The sequence below is a fragment of the Lagopus leucura genome, unplaced genomic scaffold (assembly GCF_019238085.1).
Source record: "Lagopus leucura isolate 7727_CA_CO unplaced genomic scaffold, USGS_WTPT01 Super-Scaffold_100022, whole genome shotgun sequence".
Taxonomy (NCBI): domain Eukaryota; kingdom Metazoa; phylum Chordata; class Aves; order Galliformes; family Phasianidae; genus Lagopus; species Lagopus leucura.
Window position 1 is genome coordinate 9,320,960 of NW_024962275.1, and position 25,039 is coordinate 9,345,998.

At 48.5% G+C, this 25,039-nt stretch overlaps 1 protein-coding gene across 3 annotated transcripts in view; it reads right to left on the reverse strand.

Annotated features, from left to right (window-relative positions):
- Nucleotides 1–2,481: 2,481 nt before the first annotated feature.
- RABL6 (RAB, member RAS oncogene family like 6) overlaps nt 2,482–25,039 on the reverse strand; it is a 50,298-nt gene continuing 27,740 nt past the window's right edge. For 2 of the 3 annotated variants that reach the window (XM_042878705.1, XM_042878704.1), the window contains 6 exons: nt 17,664–18,022; nt 15,331–15,493; nt 9,975–10,193; nt 8,927–9,272; nt 6,941–7,112; nt 4,599–5,152 (listed from right to left, as the gene is read on the reverse strand). In XM_042878705.1, the coding sequence (XP_042734639.1) occupies nt 4,941–5,152; nt 6,941–7,112; nt 8,927–9,272; nt 9,975–10,193; nt 15,331–15,493; nt 17,664–18,022 (1,471 nt within the window). In that variant the 3' untranslated portion in view covers nt 4,599–4,940. Of the gene's footprint in view, nt 4,513–4,598; nt 5,153–6,940; nt 7,113–8,926; nt 9,273–9,974; nt 10,194–15,330; nt 15,494–17,663; nt 18,023–25,039 lie in introns of those variants that run through there. The other variant, XM_042878706.1, reaches the window with a different exon arrangement.

The following is a 25,039-nucleotide window of genomic DNA, read 5'->3' on the forward strand; positions in this document are numbered from 1 at the left end:
CTGGGTTGGAGCTCCGCGCTCAGCAGCCGCCCTGGGAAGGGCTGAGCGCAGCTCGGGGCGCTGGCTGTGCCCGGCACACATCTGCAGCCTGCGGTGCGGGAGGACGGCTTTGGAGGCAAAGCCGCAAGTTAAAAAGGCTCAGCCACGTGTCCCGGTGTCTTCAAGCAGCAGACGGAGCCAACTCCGGATTAATTACATTATACCGCGATGGAGGCTGTTGCTAGGTTACAGCAACCCGTCCCTAAGCCCATCCTACTGCGGGATTTCCCCAGGACCCGCATTGGTGAGCGCGGGGCAGCGCAGAAGGTTGGGTGAGCAGCAGGGGCTGGCGAGGAACAGAGCCCCACCGCAGGCAGCACCCGAGCTTCAGTAACCATTTCACACTCACTGCTGGGGGGAAGGAAGCGAATTCCCACCCCAGGCCTTGGCAAGCCAGGGGAAAATCTTACAACCTTACAAGAACAAGAGAAATAGAGTGAAACTGAGCGCCCCGAAGCACGGCAGCACCACACTCCTCACACTTGGCCCTTTTCCTGTCTCTTGGGGAATGACCAAGTGCCACCTGTGAGCCTGCAGCAAGGTACGGCTGTGAACAAGGCCAGCACCATGCAGGATGCTGCAGGAGATGCATTAGATGGGAAGCATTAAGTATGAGCCCTGGCACAACCTGATCTGGACTGACAGCCTCAGAAAGATGAACTCAAAGCAGAAGCGGTGCCAAGGCCAGCTGGAAGCACAGCAAGGATGGCACACGTAGCACTGCCACACAGGGCTGGGGCAGCAGCACCCAACAGCAGTGCTGGCAAAGGAACAAATAAGCATAAACTGGCCAAGAATAAAAGTGGACAGCAATTATCAGAGAGCTCCTCAGCCTGGAGGCAGCAGCACAGTTTCCTGCAAGGACATTGGTAGTGGAGCTGGCCTGCAGGCATGGGAGCTGCCAGGAGCAGTCCGTCTGTCCTGTGCTATTTTTCTACCTGGTATTTTGGCAAGGAGATGGAGCAAAGCACAGGTCAGGCAAGGAGCCGGGCCTTCAGCTCAGCAGCAGCACTAAGCAGCTCGGTTCTCTTGCAGGGAAGAGTTCTGTGACAGCCACCAACAGAGTAACACCAGCGAGAGCTTTGGCAAGCAGGGCTGGGCACCTGCACCAAGACTCGGGCCTAAGAAGGACCACGCAGGCTTTGCCCAGGGCTGCAGGGTGGGCGCAGCCACCCATGGCCATGCGGCTGCACTGCGGCACTGCCGGCACACGGGCAGACCGACAGACCGACAGCCGTCTGCCTGCTCTGAGCATGACTTCACCTTGGTCCCATCCCAAGAGCTGCAGCACATCACACACACAGACTGCCAACAGCGACAGCAGCTGCTGACCGTCCTGCTGTGCCTCCCCAGGGAGGAGGTGGCCACGAATGCTCCCCCAAATAAATGCGGGGCACGCAGCCCCCCCGCACCCCAGAGCAGCAGCTATACCAGCTGCCCGCCGGCCTTCAGCAGCAGCAGGCCACAGACAGCGATGGATTTGCACTTCTCCCTCCTCTCAGTACCAACTGAGACATTGTAAGGTGTCTCTTCAGCCTCAAGGTCTTTTTTTTTTTTTTTTTTTTAATACAGACCCCAAAGCAAACCCACTGGTACCTCTAGAGATGCTCAGAGGAACCATATTCATCAGTGTGATCCTGCAGAAGCTTCCCTGCGGTGACAGGCACGCACACACGCTCCTTATATTTAGCTTATTCCAAAGGCTGGGTATGGGTAAGACCAACTCAGACAAGGCCTATTTCTTTCTCCCTTCACTCCTGATGCCAGAACTGGATTACACCACACTGTAGCCCAAACAGTTCAGCACTTCTTGAAAAAGGGAGAAGCAGAAGTCTGAGAAGTGCCTTCTTGCTCCTGTTCCCTTCCACTTTCCCACTTTACCCACATCTGGGGGAGGGATGGCTCTGGCCTTGCTCCCAAAGCCAAGACGTGCCACATCCCCTCCCTGGGCTCTAATGTAAGGAGAGCTCCCGCCTCTGCTTCTCTTTTAGAAGAGGATTTTAGAACACAGTGACTCATCCCTGCTTGCTGTTGTCGCAGCTCCCTGTGCTGACACTGAGCCCGAGCTGCAGGGAGCAGAGAGGCTCGTGCTGGCTGACAAATCTGGCCCAGGTGAGAGAGAAACTCGTGCCAAGAGGAACGTGGCGCCTGCGCTGCCTTCTGCTGAGCCCCGAGCTGCACGCAGCAGGTGGAGCTGAGCAGCGCTGCCGTCCCCCTAACGCTGTGTGCAACAGCAGCTCCCTCAGGACAGACCTCCACCTGGGGGCAAAAGCTCGTGGTTGTTCAGTTCAACTCTTCCTCAATGATTTTTAATTCAGCGCCCATTTCCTCCACGTCTGAGAATGCGACAGAACTGCGCATCGCTTCCCGTGAAACAGTCCTGGAGGGGACACAGCTCACAGCCCGGCAGACACACGAGCAGCGGAGAAGACGATGTACAGAGGCGGTTGTACAACAGAGCTTTATAGTCAAATGGATTGTACCAGATTCTTCGATGCAGAATGGAACACGACCCAAATCTTTACAGAACAGAAGCGCTTTCAGGAATGCAGGCAGCTGAAGCTCCAATGCCCGCCTGCCTTCTCCCAGGTGAGGCCACAGAATGGTTGCATCCCCACCAACATTCCTCCCCACACGTGCAAAGGTTGAACTGCCCCATGCAATTTCCTTACAGTGTTGCAAGAAATGCAGCAATGCTCAGAGAATTAGCAAGTGCTAAAGGAAAACAGACCTGAACAATATGCTGCTCATGCAGAAAAACCCAGCTATTTTTGTAAGGAAACAGTGACAAGAGCATTTTGGGGGCCGGGGGAAAAAAAGAGCGCCGCTAATTGCCTGCTAATCTAAACAGCTCTGAAGTGGACAAGGAATCAAAAGAACACCTTGCCTTATGAGGACGCAGCAGGAAATCCCCACTTGGATCTCATGGTTGACAGTTTACAACAAAAATGGGAGAGGAAGAACAAAACCAAACCTCAGATCAACCCAGGTGCAATGGGGCAATGTAATGCACCGCACGCGCAGGGAGCTGCAGAAGGGACAGCAGAACCAAAAGAGAAGGGGATGAGGAGAACTGACAAGCTCCATCAAACACAGGGGCAGCTCTGCAGTGCCCACCCAGCTGCAGCCCACGTTACTGAGCAGGCACTCATCCACGGCTCCACGTTCAAAGCAAAAAATCAAACGGCTTCCCCAGCTCACGGGGTAGGAGGAAGCTCCCTGCCTGGGGAGGGAAGGGCGGCGCTGTGGGGGGCTCTCAACACCCACTGGTCGAACTGGGAAGGGCTCTCAGAGCCACGGCTGCTGTCCCTCTGCGCAGGGGCAGCCGGAGCTTTAAAGCGTGACTGTAAATGGCCTGAGAAGCAAACGCCTTGCCATGCTAACGCTGCCCTGCAGACAGTCCTGAAGCTCTGGGTATCTTCATTTCATGAGTCATGTCCCTGAGAGGTACCGAAAGGAGAGGATTCTACTGTATGCAAATTCAAGGGTGGGAAATGCAGAAAAGCACTGATTTTTTTCCTCTTTCTTTTTCAGGTTTGCTTTGCACTTTGCATTGTTTTCCCAAACTGCATAGCAGCTTACATGTAGTGTCTGAGACACTGGGGCCACGGAAATCAATGGGGTTTCATGAATTCCAACAGCAGCACCAGTGAGTGCTAATTAAGCTGCTGTGCAGAAAGGTCCCTTTCAAAGGACTCCACAATCACACGCGCTCTCTTTCACTCCGGTCCTGCAGCTGCTGTACCATCACACGATCTGCTCGATTTAAAGCATCGACTGCTGATCGGAGCAATGGCCAACACACCTCTCTCATTAAAAAATAGGAAGGATAAAAAGTTAAAGACTTGAGACAGGCGAGCACGATGCATTCATGCAGCACGGTTTGTTGTACTCCTCTTAACAAGACAGGAGCTTCAGGTGTGCAGGAGTGGCATTAGCAGGGGCGGAGCTGGAAGAGGTTCCCTTCACCTCCTACACCCTGCCAGCAACCCGAAGGGGCATCTCTGGAAGGAGAAATCACAGCCTGAAAACGGGCCTGAGAACCATGCCCTGAACCTTCCCCTTACTCACACACATCTCTGCTGGATTTTCTCTGTGTAACGAACCACCAGAACAGCAGTGCAGATGTAAAGCTTTTGTTCTGCCAGCTCCGTTTTGAGTGAATATACGGCAAAAAGCTTTCCACATCTGCACCCATCCTGGTGTGACCTGTACAGAAAGATGAAGACAGCCACGACAGAAGAGTCCGCTGCTGTAACTGTGGGCAGCCTACAGCTCCTCGTAGTCCCCACCTCCTCGTGGCTTGCTCGTGCTGGCTCCTCCTCCTCCAAGAAAAGCCTCCAGTTCATCTATCTCACTGTTCTTCTCCTTGCTCCTCTTCTTCTTTTTCTTTTTGTCTTTCTCCTCTTTGCTCTCCTCTTTCTCTTTGCCCTTCTTGTGTTTGCTCTTCTTTTTCACAGACTTCTCTTCTTCCTGCAGAATGAGAAAATGTTCATTAATAAATCCTCTGAGCATGCCAGTAACCCAGCACAAATCGCCCTGAGACCTGGCTCTGATGGGAGCCTTACAGAGGGAGAGGCATGGACCACTGAGGCTGGCTGGGCACTAATTCCAGAAGACCCCCCTGCGAGTTTGGACAGAAGAGAGGAAAGACCATCTGGTTTCCACACAGCAAGGGTCTGTCAGGCAGTTTGTGCCCAATGATAGCACTGTACTGGACAAGAAGAAATGTCAAAGATGATGCCTCCTACAGACTTCTCTTGCTGTCTCTGAGATTAGCTCTGTCTGAGACGTCCCTCTGCCTGGAAAAAGCCAGGTTGCTATCATCAGATTCCACTCAGAAGACATGCACTGCTCTGCTTCACTTCACAAACTCAGACATTTTCAAAATTCAGTGGTTCTTAAAGTTTGCTTTTAGACTGAGAAGTGGTTAATGGTATGCAGACCCTGAGGAGCACAGGAAGCCAGAATGGAAGGCAGTCCACCAGGAACACTGTGGGCAGCCACCTGCTCCCTGGCTGCCAGATAATACAGCAGATCAGCTCTGATGAATTATATAGTACCTCTTTGCTTTTCTTCTTTTTCTTCTTTTTCTCCTTAGAAGCATGTTTATCTGTTCAAACAAACAAACAGAAAAAAAACCACCATTTAAACAGCAATCCATGCAATTCTGCCCTGCCTCTATTCCTCAGAACAAAATGCTCTGTCCTGAAGCCACATGCAAAGGTATTTGTAGAATCACAGCACGGTGGGGTTGAAGGGCCCTCGCAGCCCCATCCCCACCCCTGCCATAGACTGGCTGCCCCCCAGCTCAGGCTGCCCTGGGCCCATCCACGGCCTGGGGCACCTCCAGGGATGGGCACCCACAGCTCTGGGCACAGTGCTGGGGCCTCACCGCCCCCTGCACAACAGGCTCTCATTTAACTATATACATCCAGTTTAATTGTAAGTATTACATTGTCTGCATTATTTGTGCCATGAAAACTGACCTGGGTGCTCATTGTACAACAGCCAAAGAAACAAAGACAGACATCAGCTCTACAAACTGGTCCAAAGACTTGAACAGGGCACCAGGCTATTAATTCCAGAACTAAAGAAGAACCACAGATTTGACTCTGACTGCTAAACATCTGAAGGCAGATGGAAATTCCACAGGCACGGCTTGTGTTTCTTTTGGTCCAGCTAGTAATGGAAGACTCAAGACACCATGCTGGAAGACAGGAGCCCTGGCAAGCCAGCACTCACTACAGTTAAAGCTGCATGTGGAAATGATGTCACCGTGAGCCAAAGCACCCATGCTGCAGCCCTGCTCGACAGCAGCAGCTGTTTTCACTGCACTGAATGAGGCCCGAGTCCATCGCTGTCAGTGTTTGTCCCACACGGCTGTGCTGGCAGCTCAGCTGCTGCTGCGAGTGCTGAACGTGCAATGGGTTTGCACAAAGACTCCCTGAATGGGGGAGGATCTGTCTGGCTGCTACACGGGACGCTTTGTAACTGCACTGTATTTCACACTGTGGTACCTGACACCCACACGCTCAAACTGCTGTTTAAACTCCAACCAACTGGTCACTGACATGCTGTTATATTTATCCCAGAAAGAGGAGACAGGAGGAACACACGTTGGATTATTAAGAGTGCCTGATGGATCTTTAGTTACCAACCTGGGCCTCTGCACATAGACTTGTATGTACTGCAAGCTGTGCTGCTCAACAGCAGGAAGTGCTGAGGCAATGAAGCCATCACGAGCTTCCTTACATTGATAGAGTAACCATTCAAGGATAAATCTCACTTGTACTGCTTACAGCTTTTTCTCCCCTTAGAAAGGTTCTAATTTCCATCTTTCTGGGTGACATTAGAGGCAGATCTATAAGGAGATGCTTTGTAGAAATGCCAAGACAGCAGGAATTACTTGCACAACTAAGATTTGTTCCCTCAGTGGGTGGTGGAGAGGGGGAAAGGAACGCTCAGGTTAGAACAAGAACCTCACCCCACGTTTCCCAAAGGTAGAACAAACTGGCAAAGTACATCCAAGCATTTTGCTCACATTGAGCTGAACTGTCAAGGGAGTGGACACTGTAGTGCTGAGCCTCAGAGCTCCCAGGCATGTAAACCTAAGCAGGAAGCCTGACAGAAGCAGCTGGTGAAAGATGTGAGCCTGCTTCCAGCTGGGACAGAAATAATATATGGCTGATGCCTCAGATGAGCCAAGTTCCCCCAGCCCCCAGGGGGAAAAACTTTAGTTCTTTATGCTGTGTTAGACCACATGAAAGACTCACACAGGGCACTGTGTGAAATTACAGGGTGTTTCATTTAGTGCAAATGGGTTTGCTTACACCATTTTGGAAGAAAACTGGTGCTTGACAAATGACACCAGCAAGAGGGGAAACACTGTGACCTTTACCTTCTTCGCTGCTCTCCTTGGGACCGGTTTCTTCCAAACCCAAACCAAAGAGGTCTGAGTCATTTTTCATTCTAAAGGAGTGGACTGTTGATTTCACAGGCTGCGGTGGCTTTGCCAATGAGGTTTCATCATCAGATATTTCAGAGAGATCTTCCCGAACAGGGAACTCATCCTAGAGAAAGAAAGGCAAAGCGTTCAACCAAAATCTACAGACAACCAGTGCAGGGAGATGTGAGGTGGCAGCAGGTGGGGAAGAAGGAAGGAAAGGGCAGCTGAACTGAGCTTGTGTTAGCTGGAAATCAATGACTGTGATCCTAGAAGCTCTCTGTATTTCTCACTGTGGTAAAGGAGCTAAAGCAGCATCGGTCCTGGAAATCACACACGGATGACTCAACATCCATGGTACCAAAATCAAATTCCTGATGTAAAGGGATTAAATGAGACCTTCAACTGTTTTAGCTCAACAGCAACAGCCTTTAATTGCCCTGGAGATGCACCTCTGTTTTGGGGAAAATCAAATCTAACAAGCTGAAAACGCTTCCATATCTGACAGACAAAACCTCTCCCGCTCTGAGGTCCAGCACAGCAGAGGCAACGTGCAGCAGGGCCAAGAAAGCAGCCTGCGTTTGCAGAATAAATCCCTTCATCAACTCGAAAGGGAATGTGCTCCCCGTGCAAATTTTCCCCTTTAATGTGGGCTAAAAACAGGATGCTGCAGAGACTGGCTATCCCCCAAAAATCCCCTGTCTCTCTGCACAATGGGAATGAAAGTGAAGTTTAATAATCTTCTCTGTATGCCAACTGACCCTCTTCAGAATTTGTTAACCTCTTTTTCTTTACACCCTCCATTCTGACCTCACTCTGCTGCTGATTTAGGCAACATCCCTCTCCTTCTTGCAAATGTTTTAACTGCTTTACCTGACCAGTAAACCTGGTACTTGAAAAGCACTCATAAGTGGCTGGGCATTTCCCTGACACGGCTGCATCAGCTGGTGCCCTCGCAAACCTCATTTCCCATCATCATTTACCTCACAGTTACCAGAAGCAAACTCTCTCCAAATACCATCGCTTTTATATTCAGGTGCCAGGAAAAGCAGGTACTGAAATGCTAAATGAATGGAAAACTACTTAATAAACAACAGCAGGACACACAGCCAAGGTCAGAGAAACTGGGACAACCATCCTCCTGCAGGTTTCTGGAATGAGGCAAACATATAAAACTCTCCTGAGCAATAGCTGACCCAGACACTGGGAGTACATCTGAAAAGCAACTTCACCACAAATAACGATTTGCAGTTTCTTCAGAGATTATTCTGCTGGCTACCAGTGCGGATCACCGAAATCAGGGATACCTAGATGCAGAGCAGCAACTTCCTATGAGCCCAGAGAAGATGCCTGTGTTTTCTACATCTTTAATACACGACAGGTCAAGAAGGGACTCTGCTGCACCTCGTGTTTGGGTAGAGCCCTGCAGCCAGCACCGGGCAGCTGCCCACATCCTGAACATCACAGATACACTACAACTAGCCCAGCTACAGACAGGCTTTCTCAGACAGATTTTCCTGCTTCAGTAAGAAATTGCCACGCAAATTTGTTATGGCCTTTTGATTGCTGGATTGGCTGCAAGGAGCTCACTTGTTCTCTCTCTCATGTGTGCATGCTTCTACATATTAAACTTTGGGTGAAATGATCTACCGGCTTTGCACTTCACACCTTCCACGCTGCTGGACTGAACACTGCAAATTCACTAAGAATAAACAGCACATCAAAGTCTGCAAGCACAAACCTTGCTGCCACATGGCTTCAACAATCACAGTGTTAGTGGGCTCGTGCTTAAATCAGCCTCTTCAGGTTGCTTAGCACCTGACTTGCTGTGACTGCTGCTGAGAGACCACGAAAGCAGATGAAAGCCCTGCTCACTGAGGTGCCTCAACACTTCAAGCTCAGCTCTGCAGCAGTGCACAGCAATCCATGCATGCTATTTACCATTTTCTTCCTCTGGCTGTCAGACTCCTCACTTTCAAAGTCTGGATCATCCATAACAAATGAGAGCATTTGAGTAGCTATTGGTCCCTCTTGATCACTGTCAGACTCCTCAGGCTCTTCGTCTTTGACCACTTTCTGTTTAAGGGCATGTCCTTTGCTTTGGGAAGTGGTCTTTGGGGCCTGAACTGCCGGTGTGGTGGCAGCAGCTGGCAGACCAGCACTGAGCTTGCTGCTGCTGCTGCTTCTTTCAGACCCAGAATGTGGAGGTAAACTGTCGGGAGGCTTCGGGTCAGTTGCTTTGGTCAGAACTGCTTCGCTTTGTGGTTTCACAGAATTTCTGGAAGACCTGGAAAGAAAAAAGGAAAAAAAAAAGTTGTCAGAGCCTGTGTACATCCCCACTCTGCTTCTGTGAAACAGAGCACAGCCACCAATTAACAGCTGAACTTGCCTCAAGGGCTTCAATGTGCATCTCAACAGGAGATTCGGAGACATAGCTCAACCCGGGGAAACGTGTGTGTTCTCACAGAAACCACTCAGTATTTCTAGCAGGAAGTCAAAGGCTGAAAGTTCTTGCATCCCTAAGGATGTTGGTGCAGAGGTGCCCACATCAGTTGGCCAAATCCAATCACATTACCCACAGGATATGATATGCAGAGAACGTGATTCAATTCACTCTTCTCCAGCACAGGGTGTGGAGAATGACTTCCACGGCAAGACCTGACTCCTCTGTCCTCCTCACACAGACCTTCAGCAGCTGTTAGAATCTCTTGTGCAAACATAAATGTGCCAGCAACCACAGAAGCACAGTTCTCAGAAGTAAACTACTGAGGAGTGGTGCAGCTTATCGTAAAGACTGCTAGAAGTACCACTACCCCTCAGAAAATACTGCATAAAGCAGTTCCAGCTCAAGCAAATGCAGCTCCAACTTACAGCGGAAGGAATGGGCTCAGAGAGACACCAGGTTTTCCCTGAGCTGAGCAGAAGTGGAGGAGTGAGAAGAGACTCAAGTTTCCCAGCACAATCCCACTCCTCAGGCTGTGCCTCATACCTTTTTATTTCACGTTCCATGTCAACGCTTTCGTCAGGTATGAGTGTGACCCTGGAGTCCTTAGCCTCTTCCTCCTCCTCCTCCTCACTGGACAGGGTGATGTTCTTGCTGGGCACCCGCTCTGTTGCCAGCACAGCTCTGCTGGGGATTTTGTCATCCAGGTCAAGGTCGTCTTGGAAACCCGCCACCATGGGGTTCCCCCCAGGTGCCTCTCCATCACTGCAAAGTGGACAATGATTAGACAACACCCTCAGGACATTCTAGGACAGACATGCCTCCCCTTGGAAGCAGAGTGCCACTCACAGGCATTCAGGGCTAAGGTCAGGCTCATCTTCCCCCTATGCGGGGCAGCCACACCGTTGGTCTCACTGCTGCAGAGCAGCCTGTGACCTCAGCAGGGCCTCAACCACAACATATCTGGTCCAACACGCAAGGATGAAACAATTACGGAGTGGGAACTGTCTGCCTTGATCTCCTCATCCTGTAATTAAGCTTGATCATATACTGCCACTTCTGTGGGGATTCATTTGCAACTATCAGTGTCTGAGAATTATTTCTGTTTCTCTGGTGCTCCCTGGAGCAGGCAGATACTCAGGCACCATAACTATCCTTTAGCATTCCCCAAATTGAATTAACCTAAGGACATAGCTAAGAGTCTGCCAGGATCCTTGAATGTAATACAGTTATGCCTTCCGAGTGATCTTTAGATAGAGAGCTTCACAGCTGAAATCACCAGCTGAAGGATTCTTGTCTGCATTTCTGCAGGACTCAACAATTTTAATACCCTCTGATGGATTTGCTCATGCCAGGGATACAGACATTTTTCATGGTCTCATGAACCTTTGAGTTACCTTCCCTGATTCTATTTCCTTTCCCTGCAACAGACACTTGGTTGCTTCCTGGTAACCTGCCGTGTATCATCCCCACATCCTTTAACAAATCAATACAGGCTGTACAAACAGCACTTGTTCTTAGGCAGAGACAACAGAAAAAAAAAAAAACAAAAAACAAAAGACTATAGCTTGGAACAGATCAGATCTGAGAGGCACAAAAGAAACCAACAAAATCTACAATCCTTAATCTGGAAGGAAACTGTTCCAGCAGACAGCCTGCACAGGACTGTGCAGTGGAAATGCTGAGGCACTAACCTGGTGCAGCTGATTGTACAACTCACTGGCTCTTCTTATGGCTAGTTAGTGCTTTACAAGTTAAGGACCTAATATATTTGCCAACAGACAGCAGAGCATTTGTGTTACAAGGGACACTGTGCTGACAGGGGCTGCCACAGCACATTAAGAGCTACTGCAATTAATGCCTGTCTGGGTTATAGCAGGAGTAACATCTGTTCCGTGCTCCTTCCATGCGGAATCCTGAAAGACTCCTCTGCTCTCAGGACTCAGAGCTCAGCTCCCAGCTCAGCAGGAGCAGGCTGCTCAAGAGCCCCTTCATCACAAACACTGCCGCTCTCAAACCGAGCCAGAAGTGCCTGGCGCACACAAAGGAGAAGAGAACTGTGGCCCAAAGCAGCCTCCAAGTGCCACACTGGCTGGAGGAATTACAAGTGAGGGATTTCTGAGTTATGTGCTTCCTCTTGAATTGTGCTGAAAAGAAAATGGAGTTGCATCCTAAAAAAAGTGGCAGCATATTATCCTGACACTGCATTTCTTCACCATCTTACTGCTCTGCTAAGCATGGGAACTCTTCAGAGTGCTGCTAATGCCACTGTCCTTCCACCACACACCACATTAGACTTACAGCCTCTAAGGCATTCCCAGTCCAAAGAGAACATCCACGTGTGTAACACACACACACAAAGTGGGTCAGCTCTCTTTGCAGTGAATGCACCACTTCCCTCTCTAACTTCCACTCAAATTGCTGAATGACAGTTTAAAAGCAAAGCAAATAAGTCAATATACAGCAGGAAAATCACTGCTGCAGTATAAACAAGTTCTGACGATGCAAAATTAGTATCAGCTCGTGGTCCTGAAATTCCAGCAGGATGGAATTCAGAGCATGCAGCAACAAGCACATTGCAACACTCTTGCCAACACCTGACACGCAGCCAAGCCTGCATCAGTGTTGAGCCAACATGACCGCAGGCACAGGTACCCAGCAGAAACAAGTGTGCCCATGGGTTACTGGCCAAAGAGCACAGCGGGGTTTCCTCAGAGTAACCCACTGTTGTGTGCAAGGAACAGCTTCTGATAGTGAAAAAAATCCTGCTGCAGTCTGAGCATACGCTCTCAGACCTGGCTTGACATCATCCCAGCAGCCCTGCCAAACAGCCAGGGGAGCCAGCCCCAGCAGGAGCCAGCAGAATGCTCTTGCCACATCAGTTTTTGGGGCTAAGGAAAGAGGAAAATCCCAAACTCTAATAAAGCAGCTAAGCTGAAGGAATCTCATGCCACAAGATGGGCCTGCATGGCTATATTCTAGGAGATGGGAGTCTTCTAGCACGCACCAAACGATGCCCTCAGGGTCTCTTGCTTCGTCTAGCATGGCTGCAAATCACTATATAAATAACACAGGTGACAAGGCAAAGAACCAGTTAGAAGCCCGCCAGGTAGAAGGATGTGGAAATCTAACCAATGTTTATGATGGATGTCTAGTGACGTGGAGAAAACTCAACAAGAATCCCGTTAACTTTACTGTAAGCCCACTTCCAAATAGACACCTGCAGCCCATCCATGGCAGCAGGCAGCCTGGGCCAGCAGCAGGGACCAGGGGAGTCCAGAGCCAGGCTGGCTGCTCTGGCATGGACACACACACACACTGCCCCCGGGCACCAGGCTAAAGAGCAGCACAGTGAGGTCTGAAACAGCAAACTGGAATAAATGGAAACTGATTTGGGGAGCTCTCTGTTGCAGGCTGGAGAACTGTAATACACCATGAAACAAAGGGTAGAAAGTCATTAATCTCTTTAACTTCATTAATCTGTGCTGCAACACCAAGAGATGTCAGCAAGTGCTGAAAGTCTCAGCAGCTGTCTGATCTTTGGGGAAGAAGTGCCACGACTCCTTGCTCGTGGTTGGCATGCTTCAGAAACAAACATTTTTTTTCCGACTGTACTCCTCATGTCAACTGCTGTTCCACTGCTCAATGAGATGTCATGGAAAACAGAAAGGGAGATGTTTGCAGGACATCATAGGGAAAAACAATCCAGTGTTACTAAAACACGTGATAGCAGACTTTACAGCCTCTTTCCGAAGCTCAAAACAAACTCTTTCAAATGGAAGCAAATGGTGCTGAGTCCAGGATGCAGGCTGGTTACACAGCATCCTGCTTCCAGGAAGTAACTACCTCTGCTTCACATAGGAAACACGCTGTGCACTGATGTAAGGGGTAAGCAGCTTCCCATTTTTCTGTTTTTTAAAACAAATATAATCTCTATAACGGTCAGAGGTCAGGTCAGAGATAAATTTCTGCAGCAGTAGATTTTGTTGCCATCTACATGCAGTCATCTACATGCTGGAGTAGAGGCTGATTGTTAGGGATGGGGCTTACAGAACCCTTACACTGCTCCTGGGCACCACAGGGCTGTAGCAGGCATCCTTAAGGAGATCAGTGATTGCAGGTGATGGACAGAACAACACACCGCACCTCCAAATTTCAGTACGCCTGGTTCATAGCAGCTTTTTGGCAAGAAATGGAAGGTAAAACTGCCACAGAACTGAGAAAATGGTGTGAGCTATACAAGAAACCAGATGAAGACAACAGATGCCAAGCTGCAGAGAGGTAAGGAGCACCTGAATTCTCAAGGATGTGCTGCAAGGTCTTCTCTCAGTGAAGCAGCATTGTTCCAGCTGTACATAATTATCACTGTCATCAGAAGACAAAGCTGTGAACAACTGCCCTCTCTGTACCCTGGGAAAGCCCAAAGGTGTTTCTTTTCTGCCCCCATCAGTTGTGCACACTGGAAGGCCACCAAGATTGGGGACAATGCACAGAAGGGCATCACTGCAGCCAAGAATGCAGCAACTCTACAGCCAAGAAGCATGGCCTCACCGTTGGGGATGCTTGGCTTTTTTTACAGTTTAACACCGATTTGCTTCCAACAACAGTTGTCTGGTAGAAGAGAAGCCTGTGCTAAAGATCCAGTGTCCTTCCTACAGCAAGAGTGGCAGCTAAAGAGCTCTAAGGGCACCCAGCAAACCCCAGGAAGGTTGGATCTCCTGACATCTCTCTGTTAAACACAGAATAATAATCCAGCTTGTCCACAGCCACGAACAAGACACTTTGTAGGCCAGCACACTTCTAGCAACTACTACCTTTTTCTTCCTTTCCTTCCGTTTTCTTTCTTTCTTTTTTTTTTTTTTTTGTAACAAAAACCATCCACGTATTCTGCTGCCACAAGGGACGATGATTCAGGCTGACCTGCATTAGACAGGCATTGAGCCTTGCATACAACATTGATTTTAAGCTGTCGTGGTTAAACTAGAGAACACTGAATCATGACAAAGCCGTCAAAAGATGCAGAATCCATGACGTTCACAGACAAGCTGTATCAGTGTTTAATTACTCTCCTAGTTAATACAGTGGTGATGACAAGAAACAATCGGTGTGGAGTATTCCAAGCAGATGGATGCAAAGCCTGTGAGTGCACTCAGGTCACCTCTCAAATGACAGCATGCTTTCAGACAGCCTTGCTGCACATCCTCTTGTGTGAGCAGCTCAATACACCACAATCTTTTGTTCTTTTTTTTTTTTTTTTGATAAAAAAGCCAAAGTCAGGAGGGAAAAAAAAGAAGAACATAAGCTCAGCTCTCCTCCATTCTGAGAATGCTGCGAAGGGACAGTAGAAACAGACAGAGGAAAAGAAAGTCTCTCTCTAAGATTTTCTGGAATCCGCAGGCAAGCATGCAAAGATATTTCCAAAGGAGTACAACCATCTCCAGCCTTCCTTCCAATAAACCATGGAGGGCTCCCAGCAGTTACATTTCTACAATGGCTGCAGAGGCCATGCAGGAACATGCCCGTTCTTTGGGCAGTGGCACTGTATTCATAAGGCAAAATACAGTAATACTGCAAAGTGCATTGCATGCTAGAAGGAAAGTACCTCTAATGTTTCATCACACTTAGAAGAAAAATGTCTTCCTGGCACAAAGCAAACCATTGTTAAATGTTAAACACTGAGCATGGAAGGGAGACGTCAAAACCAAGAAGGTGGTAATGATTCCCAATAGCAGTGTGCATCATTAAGGAGGAGTCAGCAGAAGACAGAAAAGTAGGGGAGAACGAATTGCTCTGCAGTCATCTTCTGAACAGTTGCAATAGGTCGGCAAGGCCTGAGCAGTTCTTCAGACTGTGAACCATGGTAAGCCCCCGTCTCACCTTCCCTCCATCCTCCTTCCCTTACCTTTCACTATCAACATGGTGCTTTGTCTGTGGTTTCCCTTTATCCTTCTGTGGGGCTGAGTCTTCTAAAAAGCTGTGATCCAGGCTGTCCTCAGGAACAAAGTCCTCCACGCTCTGTACTTTTGCAGGGGCTGCAGGGTGGGGAGGAGCAGCAGCAGCAGCATCTGCATCAGCAACAGCAGTTGTAAAACACAGCTCACCACAAACGAGACAGAAATTTGCTTTTTACAGATCTATCCTGCTCAGGGCATCTTCAGCACACAGGTAACAGCCACCTCATCTACACAGCAAAGGAAGAGGAAAGCCATATAACAGGATACGGAAGGCAGCCCAGAAGCTCACAGGATGGCACTCACAGACCACACACAGTCACTGTGGTTTACAAAGCTCCAGGCAGATTCAGGCTCCCAAACCAGTCTGAAAAGCCCTCAAGCACGGTAGCTCATTCTGCTCTACAGTGAGTACTGGCACTGATTGACTAGATCACAACCAGATTTTTATACCTATGCTGTGAGCATCATTCCAGTGTGATATCCCTTCAATATTCTTTCACCCTTTCCAGACTGTTCAGTTCGCTCATTCACATAACTGCATCTGTGAAAAGCAGCATCGTTCACACTGTGCTCTCAGGTGTCTTGTGTAACCAAAAGCTCAAGCGCTGCTGCAAATAGACTCACTTTATTATAGGTTATTTGTAGAGACATCCTTGCCCATCAAGGAATCAAGATGAATGCTGGAAGCCTGAACAGATCAACCTTCGCAGAATCTATGATGTTAAGCCTTTTTCTCCTGCCTGGATTTCACTTCACATCTAGGCTATTTTCTTTTGGGTGAGCAAGCCTTCACTATGAATATAGATTTTGCCCCACTAGCCCACTGTGCCCTACTAGCACAGCTTACAGTTACTGCATAGAAAAGCACTATTGCTAACATTACACTGTAACTTCAGTGTAAGAAAAAACACAGCTAAAAGAATTACTGCTGCAAGGCATCAAGAAAAATGCAGCACAGCAGCTCCCACAGAAAAAGTCTGTGATAGTGATTTTCAGCTGCCTTCCAATTTGCTAGTCCTGAGGCAGGTTCCAGTAGAGATGCAAATCCTTGGCACACTGTATAAACCTCAATGACTGATCAGCTTTCCCCTGCTGCCTTTTGCAGCCCTCTTAGAAAGCAATCTTGCGATCCCAGGGCTGCAGGCTACAAACCTGAACAGTTCTTGAGCTCAGTGACAGATTAAAAAAAAAATCCAAAGCCAGAAAAACCCAAAGTTGTGACACTTGTGGCAATTGCTTATCTTTTTTGTACTTAACAATATGACCAAGTCTTTTGTTGATGAAGGATTTTCTCCTCTTTTATTGTTTGTTTCTGTGTGGGAAGAATCACAGATAAACCAAAATGAGAGCACTGTGTCACACCTGGTAACAGATCCAGCAACATTGCGTACAAGCCTAAAAGTGAAAGATGTCAACATCTGAAACTACAAAGCCTCGTCCCAGAACCCCTCCTTCCTTTGTGCCGTTGTTTCAAGAACACCGCGAGCTCTGAGGCCTGACAGTTTGAGAGGGAAGGTATTTCCAAAGGCTGATTCAAACCATGTCGTGCTTATGATTTTAGGCAGGGCCAGCTCTGCAGCTCCAGCTGGCTTCATAAACAAAGTGAATACAGGCAAATTAAGGTCCAGATCAGTAAAAATGAATGCAGCAAACCCCTCAATGCCTCTGCCCTGCAACTTCATCCAGCTGAGGTTCGGACTGGACGCCGCGCTGCTCTGCTCCATTGTTCACTGGCGTTATGGAAGAAGTGAAGACATGCTGCCCTCCTCAGAGCATCTCGGAAGGAGTCCATTTCCCCAGAGGGGAATCCGTTACAGAGCCTGGGCTTACGTGATCATTTATGGTTGAATAACCTTTAAAACTAGCACTCTGCTATTCTCTGCTAACAAACAGGAGCCCCTTTGAGCTGTAAGACTTTTGAGAAGACAGCACTTCAAATAGCTTCTCTAATGATTTTTCTTGCTTTTCCAGAGGCATGTGTGCTCCCACTAAGCAGATGACAGTTATTTTCTTAGTGTCCCCTGTGTGCCTCTGTCACACAGCACACTACAGCTCCCAGCCAGCTGGACGGACAGAGTCCCCGTCCAAGTCCAGCACAGAGACAAACCAAAACACCAACTGGGACAACAGAAGAGGGTGAGCATGCAGCTTTACTGGACACATGCCGCACACACATAGAACAAACATTTGTTGGCCACCTGTCTGCCTAGCCTCTCACGAGGATTAAAAAAAAAAAACAAACAAGAGAAAGGAAAATAGAGAAATACATGCCTAGACCCACCTGGCTGGGGAGGAGAGGGGTCAGGTGCAGGAGACGTCCCAAAGAGCCGTGAAATGATGCTGCGCTTCGGCGGCGGGGCTGCTGCTGGAGGGGCTGGGGAAGCAGCAGCTGGTGGAGGCGCGTGAGGTGGCTGGGCCTCAGGTGCAGGCACTGGTGAGAAGGATGAGGGGGGTTCAGGAGAGATGGTGGAGCTTGTGGAAGGCGGCTGTGGGGGCTGCGGGGTGCCAGGGCTGGAGCTGCCTGTTGATGTGGAGCTTGGAGGTACTATGGGTGACTGGGAGCCAGAGGAAGGGCTTTGCCCATTAGTTGTCAGTGGTGATGCGTGCCCTCGACTGCGGGCTTCCATCATTTCAAGGAAGCTGCAAGGAAGAGAAAATGCAAATATAATCAGTAGAGAAAATATGCCCAGCAGGGGGCTGCGCTGCTTTGGCTACATGCTGAGCCGTGAGGGTACAGGCCTGTGACATCCCTGGGCTGTGCTCAGTATGGTTCACCCACGAGAGCTAAACTCACACCATTTACACTGAAGTGTGGAGAACCCCAACCTGCCTTGTGCTGCAGGATGAAATCAGCATTTGCAGCACTGCTGGGAACTCCCTGGGCAGACAGATTGTAACAGTGTGCCAGGGCTTGAAACTCAACGTTATGTCAGTTCTTGGACGTGTGTCTCTAGGGGAGTAAGTGCTTCAGGGCTGGCACATTTCCATATTCTGCAGAAGACATCAAAGTATTCAGGAAAATTTGAACGCTATAAAAACCTCTTATTTCAGCCAAGAACGGATTTGCAAGGAGAATCCTTGAATGTCAGAAGAAAAGATCTATCCACAGGCTCACAGAGGGCTGACTGCAATTACCCTTACAACAAGCAGACATAAGTGCAGTCTCTCCCCCTGCACACAAACACACCATGTGTGGGAGCTGAGGGAGCCAAGCAGCAGAAACTCAGGAACATGCTGCGGTGCCAGCTGGATTCCTGACTCAGAGCACTAAAGCCTGCATTGTCCAAAAGGGCAAAATGCTCTGTCCTTCTGAACAACACCACCAAGCCAGAGCCTGATGCAGCCCCTTTGGTTAGCAGCCATTTCACAAGCTTTTTGAAATGAAAAGGCTTTTACTAGGAAGTGGCCTCAAAATAAGATCTGCTACACATCGGGCACATGAGAGATACAAAAAGGATAGCCAAAATATATTGTGTATAAAGTCTAGCCATCATCTCATGGGGTTTCATCAAGCCCCATGAACTCATGTGCACAACAGCTATGGGTTCAACTGCATCTGCTGTGCTGCAGGCAATGCATTGGTCGTGGTGGAGACCACTTTTCAATACTGAGCACCACCCTGGCCTGCACGGAGTTCAGGCAACACCTCAGTGGGAATGATTTCAAAGCAGAAAGCTAAAAGTAAGGGCTAAGTGACTCTACAACCTCCTTGAGATATCATTTCCTACTGAGCAGCAACCCAATACACTTAATGAAACAAATCAACATGCTCGGTGACCACAGATGCGTGCAGTCCTGGCAAACAACACCCCCAGGATGCTGCTAGATAACCTGGAAAAATGGGAATCCTAAGTAAAGGATGGACTAAAAGAAGACTAACTATTGCACAAACAGCAATATTAGACAGAAGCCCTTGACAGAATTACTCAAAGATTAGCCTTGAAATTTTTTGAGTACTTAAGGATCATGAAATTGCAAGTCAGAAGACAGCATCAACACACGGGATAGGGACAGGGTACAGAAAGAACAGGATGATTATGAACAGCAGAAATGCGAAGACGTTCAACAACGCAGAGGAAACAGTCGTCTGCTTGAGGGCTGGGGAACAAATCTTGCTCCAAGTCCACCACGTCTGAGCTTGTCTCGCTCATGCCAGAAGACCAGGCTCGAGGGTTGTAAACGCAGCACTGCCTGCGAGGAGCAGAGAGGAGCCAGGCTGCCACTGCTATCCCCTGAGGCTGCTCTGCCAGCCTCACTGATGCTCCCACCAGGACCTAGAGCACGGCCTGCACGTCTATTCTACCCAGGCTGACCACAACTCTACACGCTCCCAGCAGAGCTGCAATCCCAGCACCCTCCCTACCGTGGGACTCACAGCTGAGGTGAGCTGTGTGACAACACGCTCCACTGAAAACGATGCATGGATTTCTCACGCACCAAAGAGAAAACATGAGAGATCTTAACTCCTGCACGCACAAACACAGAGCTGTGTGGAGAGGCATCGGGCTGGTTTGGAAGGTGCGTGATGCATCACATGCACTACCACACTGCAAAGCTCTACCAGTGTATTTTCAGTGCAATTCTTTCACTGTGCTGTGGGACTAAGCAATTACACATTGTTCCTCTCCTGACAAACGGGTCACAGCACACAAAACTCAGCATCCTGCAGGGCAGGCCGTGCATCACGTCCATGGTGAAGCAAAGATAAGCCAAGGGTATCTGCAACGCAGCTCTGCTCAATAAAGTGAATGCTTTGAAACCACCAAACAGCTATGGCCTGAAAAGCCCTCTGACACACTTGTCTCGGCTCAGGTCATGCAGCTCTGCAGCTCTACACCAGAAGCAGCCAGGGCCGAATTCTACCAGCCCACACCTCCAGGCTCTGCACCAGCAAGCTGAAGGCAGGGATGCTGGGCAGCTCCATTTTGTAGGAGCGATTCCTCCTCCTGAGTCTTGCTCAGGGTTAAAGACTCCAGCTTTCTAACTGTGAGGGAAAATTAATCCCAGCTGATCTGTATGCATCCCTATTCCTGTTTATAGCAACAGTGCTTCTGGCTGGAAGGCCTGCAAGCTTGGTCACTGCTTCATCCAGCATTCTAATGCCAGCTCTGCCAGCTCTGCTCTCTCTGGCTGGGCTTTCCGTCTGAGGGCAGCTCTGTGAGCACCCAACTCACCAGTGCTACATGAACAGAGAGCCGAACAACTCCTGAGTTGTTGACTGGGAGGCAGCTGGGTGACCCAGGTAGAAAAGACCACTGCATACTGAAGACTAAGGGAACAGATCCTATACAAATTACATACAAAGAACATCCAGAATCAGTTGAGGACAAAGCCTAAATCTTGAAGAGTACTTAAAGCTGGTACCAAAGCAGCGCAGGACACTTTATAATATCAGGATATTAGAAGACTTACTGCCCATTTTGGAAACAACCTGCTTTGTTCTGGGCAAGTGGCCAGCTCCAGAAGGAAGGAGGGCTGTGACTACCACCTGTTTCTCCTGAAGAAAAACACGAATTTTAAGAGCTGGAGGGTAAAAATGCTACATGATTGAAGTGTAAAGAGTGTCATTCCTCCCAGCAGCTCTGATAGTCTGGAGAGCAGCACACATGCTGGCTCCCTTCTGCACCTGCTCCTATGCCTTGCTCATCTACATTAAATGAAGGGCACAAGAAATAGACACAGCAAGTTATTTTTAGCAGAAAGGTACAAGTGGTTATCTGGGGACAGCGTGACACAGGCTCTTACTTCAGCACAGCACTGAGGAGAGCTCTGGCACGTGTGCCTCACGTGACCTTCCTCATCCCCAGCTACGCACGTGGACCAAACTGTTGTGAGCCACGATGCTGGAGAAATCGGAACGTTCTGCTGCTGGTTTTACATGGGCTGGCTGCATAGGCTGTGCTCAGCTTTCATATTCATATCTTCTTCCATGGAAGAGGTGGGTGGAAAAACAGCATACGTGAAAATGCTGCCAGCAAGCTCTCAGTAATTTCCAGGGTGGAGGTGTCTAAGCATCCTCCACACTTGAAAAATACTACATAATGCATGAATGCTTTCTCTGGCTTTACACACACTCTTCTGAAGCACTAGCGAGGCTGTTTTAGGAACACACTGGGTCAAACCTGCCACGTGCCTGTTTTTTTCTCATATTCAATACAATCTGGCCACTGTGTTCCTTGTTCATTTTTAAATTTTTGGCAGGCCTTTGTAAAAGGACTCACTCAAAATCTTACTGCCAAACAAGCTGTTTCACATCCACATTAGGTTTGGTAGACAGCTGATGCACAAGATGAACTCACGCCGTGACCTGGGTGCATTTGTTCTTGTTTTAGAGACAGCAAACAAGCCATGTAAGCCCAGATGGGTTTCTGTCCACATCCACACGGGCAACTTGTTTGCATTTTAATCTCTCAGTTTCAGGGTGAATAACAAGTTCGTATCCTCAAAACTCCTGGGTATCTCACTGCGTGCTGGGCAAGAGACTTTTATGCAATTTTAAAGATGAACATGCTCCATGGGAATAAAAATTTACCAGGGCCTGAGGTGGCTATTGTTCTTTGCACAGAACAAACCTAAGAAGAATGAAAGGATTCATTAGCTTCACAGCCCTAAAATTAACAGTGTTGTGTTCATTTGCTATCGAAGATGGCAGCAGCCTGAAGCTTTTGGCTGCTGGTTCTAATGCACTGTGATCAATTTTTCAAATGTAATTCTTGTGGCAAGAAATACAACAGGTTATTTTATTAATTGTGAAAAGAGGATTAACAGACCTCGTGACATCAATTTCACTGGGGTTATTGCACAGAGGGCTACACTTCCATGTTTGTTTTGGCCTCCTGAACCTGATACCCCCTCGAGCCCACGCTCCTGGATGTGAAATCAATTCACTGCCAGCAGAAGCTGGGCTGAAGCTGGCTGCCAGGCCTCAGAGGGGTTGACTCTGCCCAGCTGTTCCTCAGGTTTTCCATCTGACACAAAACCAGTGCACAGGACAACAGCCCTCCACACCAGTCTGTATACATCCCATGTCTCCCACTTCTCCAGCAAGATCAGTGATGAGAGAATCAGTCACTGATTTGTTACCTTCTCTATCTGGGCAGCAGCACCTGGCTACCCAGGATGACCCGGCAATGCAGATGCCAGCTGTGTGGCAGCACTGGGGAAGCGCGTAGGACTTCTAACACACAGCAAACCTGGGACAGACTCTGCTGCTGCTGAAGTTGTAGCCAGCATCATACAGCATTCTCAGATAATCTGAAGACCAACTGCTTTGAATATAATTTTGCAAAGCCTGACTAACACTTTGCTTATGAGCTCTTCAACACACAGAGTTCATGACGTGACAATTTGTTTCTAATGAACAATTCATGTGAAAAGGTTGGACTTCACATGCTTACAAATCAAGCAATGTGGTTTAAAAAAAAAAAAAGTGGTTCATAGATGACAAGTTCCTGGCTTTCTCAAAAGTGACTGTCAAAGAAAACAAGATTTCTTATTAAAAAAAGTTAAGTATTGAGGAATTTTTATTACCATCAAGGTAGGGGGGAAGGTAATTTAAAAAGAATCGTCTCCTTAAAATTTAATTCCACCTTTTGATAACAAAAGGCAGAAAAATGCACCAAAACAATATGAGTGTATCAAAAACACACATTAGATTAGCTTCTTACAATATCTGCAAAGGAGCACCTCCCTCCTGGAAAAAGAGAAGGAGAAAGAGCTGCCATCATTCCCTAAAAGCACTGCTCCATGAGCACCACTCAGTGAGGGAGAACGCATGCTGTAACTCAACAAACACAGTACATAAAAGTTTTCTTTGTGACACGAGCTAAGATGGACACAATTAAACACAGGAAAACTGAACAAATCACAAATTCAGAACAGTCAGAAAAGCAATTACTTAATAAGAATTCTGCAACTGAAGAAGGGCTGAGACGTTTTTAGCAGCGCTGAAAACGCAAAACCTCAGACAGGACAGAGAAAGTGTCAGAGCAAGAGGTGCAGCAGGCAGAGACCAGGCACAAAGAAAGAGCTGGAAGCCTCCAAACATGTCTTACACAGGCAAAGCCTGGCCAGCAGCTGCCAAGGGACTGCTTACATAAGCCAGATGAGGCAGAGTTGTGTGCCATCTCGTGTTTTCTTTGGGATGCACAATTCAGAGCAATGACGCTTTGTCCTCAGGTACCCAGCCACAGCAGGATGAAGCGTTCTTGCGCTCCTTCTGTTCTCACTGATCCAAATTTAGCATCAGTCATTTTGCCGGCAGCCAGCAGACAGACACAGGGGTGAATGAAATAAGAGAGCTGTCCCAGCACAGCCATCCTGCCTTGTTCCACTGCCTGACTGATGGCACTGCGAGCTGGAGAACAAGGACAGCAGGAACCTCAGAGCAGGTGATGCAGCACGCAGGCCTGCAGACACCTCTCCATGCTGAGCAGTCATGGTGACCAACAGCAAGGCTCCAAGTACCATCTAAACCCAAGCAACCAACCCTAGGGTTTCCCATCTGCCAAGGGACAACAGCTTACACTGCAGCACCCATGTGTACAACACATCAGGCGTTCACTTTGACCAGGAGCGCAGTAGCTGTTAAAAACGATAAGACAAGAGGATGGGAAGCTGTCAAGCAAGGATGCAAGGATCTTCCCAAGCTCTATTAAGGAGTATGAAATCCTGCTTCAACTGCAAGTTCTGACCCCTGCCTGGTACTGCTGGTGTGCCTTTGAAGCACTCTTCATTTCAAGCGGGGGTGCAGACAAAATCTCAGCAGCTCTAAAATAATGCTCTATTTTAGTCAGTGCAGTCAAGGTGCTCGGCCACCACAGAACCTGGTGTTTTTCTTCTGGGATCAGTGGCTCAAGACAGGAAGCATCCACTGATATTTTAAAGACATTTCTCTAAAAAAAACCACATTATCTTCTGAAAGCAAAGAACACTGCCCAAGTGTGCAGACCAACTTGCTGTTGCTGAAATGAAAGCAGGATTTGGCCAGTTGCATAAAAAGGTCAGCTCAGCTACTAAACCAGAACCCTAGAAATTTTTTTTTCTTTTAATATTTTAGCAACTCCTCCCAGCTATCATTGCCAGGACACTTCCTGTGCCATGTGCAGCCAATTACACAGCCCAACAGTGCAGTCAGTCACCCGCAGTGCAAGCTCTCCCCAGCAGGTGAGCTGCAGCCCCTTGCTACAGCAGATCTCTGCAGCACAGAAGGGCAGTTCTCTGCCCAGCCTGGCCATGGCTATCTTTGTAGTACTTCAGGTGCACAGATGTCACCTTCCTGTGCTCACAAGCTGGTTTGGGAAACAACAGAGAGCTGACACAGGCTAAGTGATTGGCTTTGGAGTTTCTGCAGATGATCCTGAGGACTCTATGGAAGTGCTATTTTCCACTACACGCTGCATGAAAGGTATTCTGAGGTTGCAAAAGGCAAGCACACAGCTCTTGACTTAGTGTGCGTACTGCTTGCACCATTGAGGCCTGCTTGGCCTTAGGATTCTGGACACTGACACATTGTAAACCATGTTCCTTAGTAACTGCAGTATTTCTGCAGGAAGGTGCTGCAGGAAGAGTACTCTCTTGCAGTGGAAGCACCCAATGTTACAAAAGGTAGGATGGTGCAGTTAGACAGGGTGGAAGGATCCAGTAAAACATCCATGG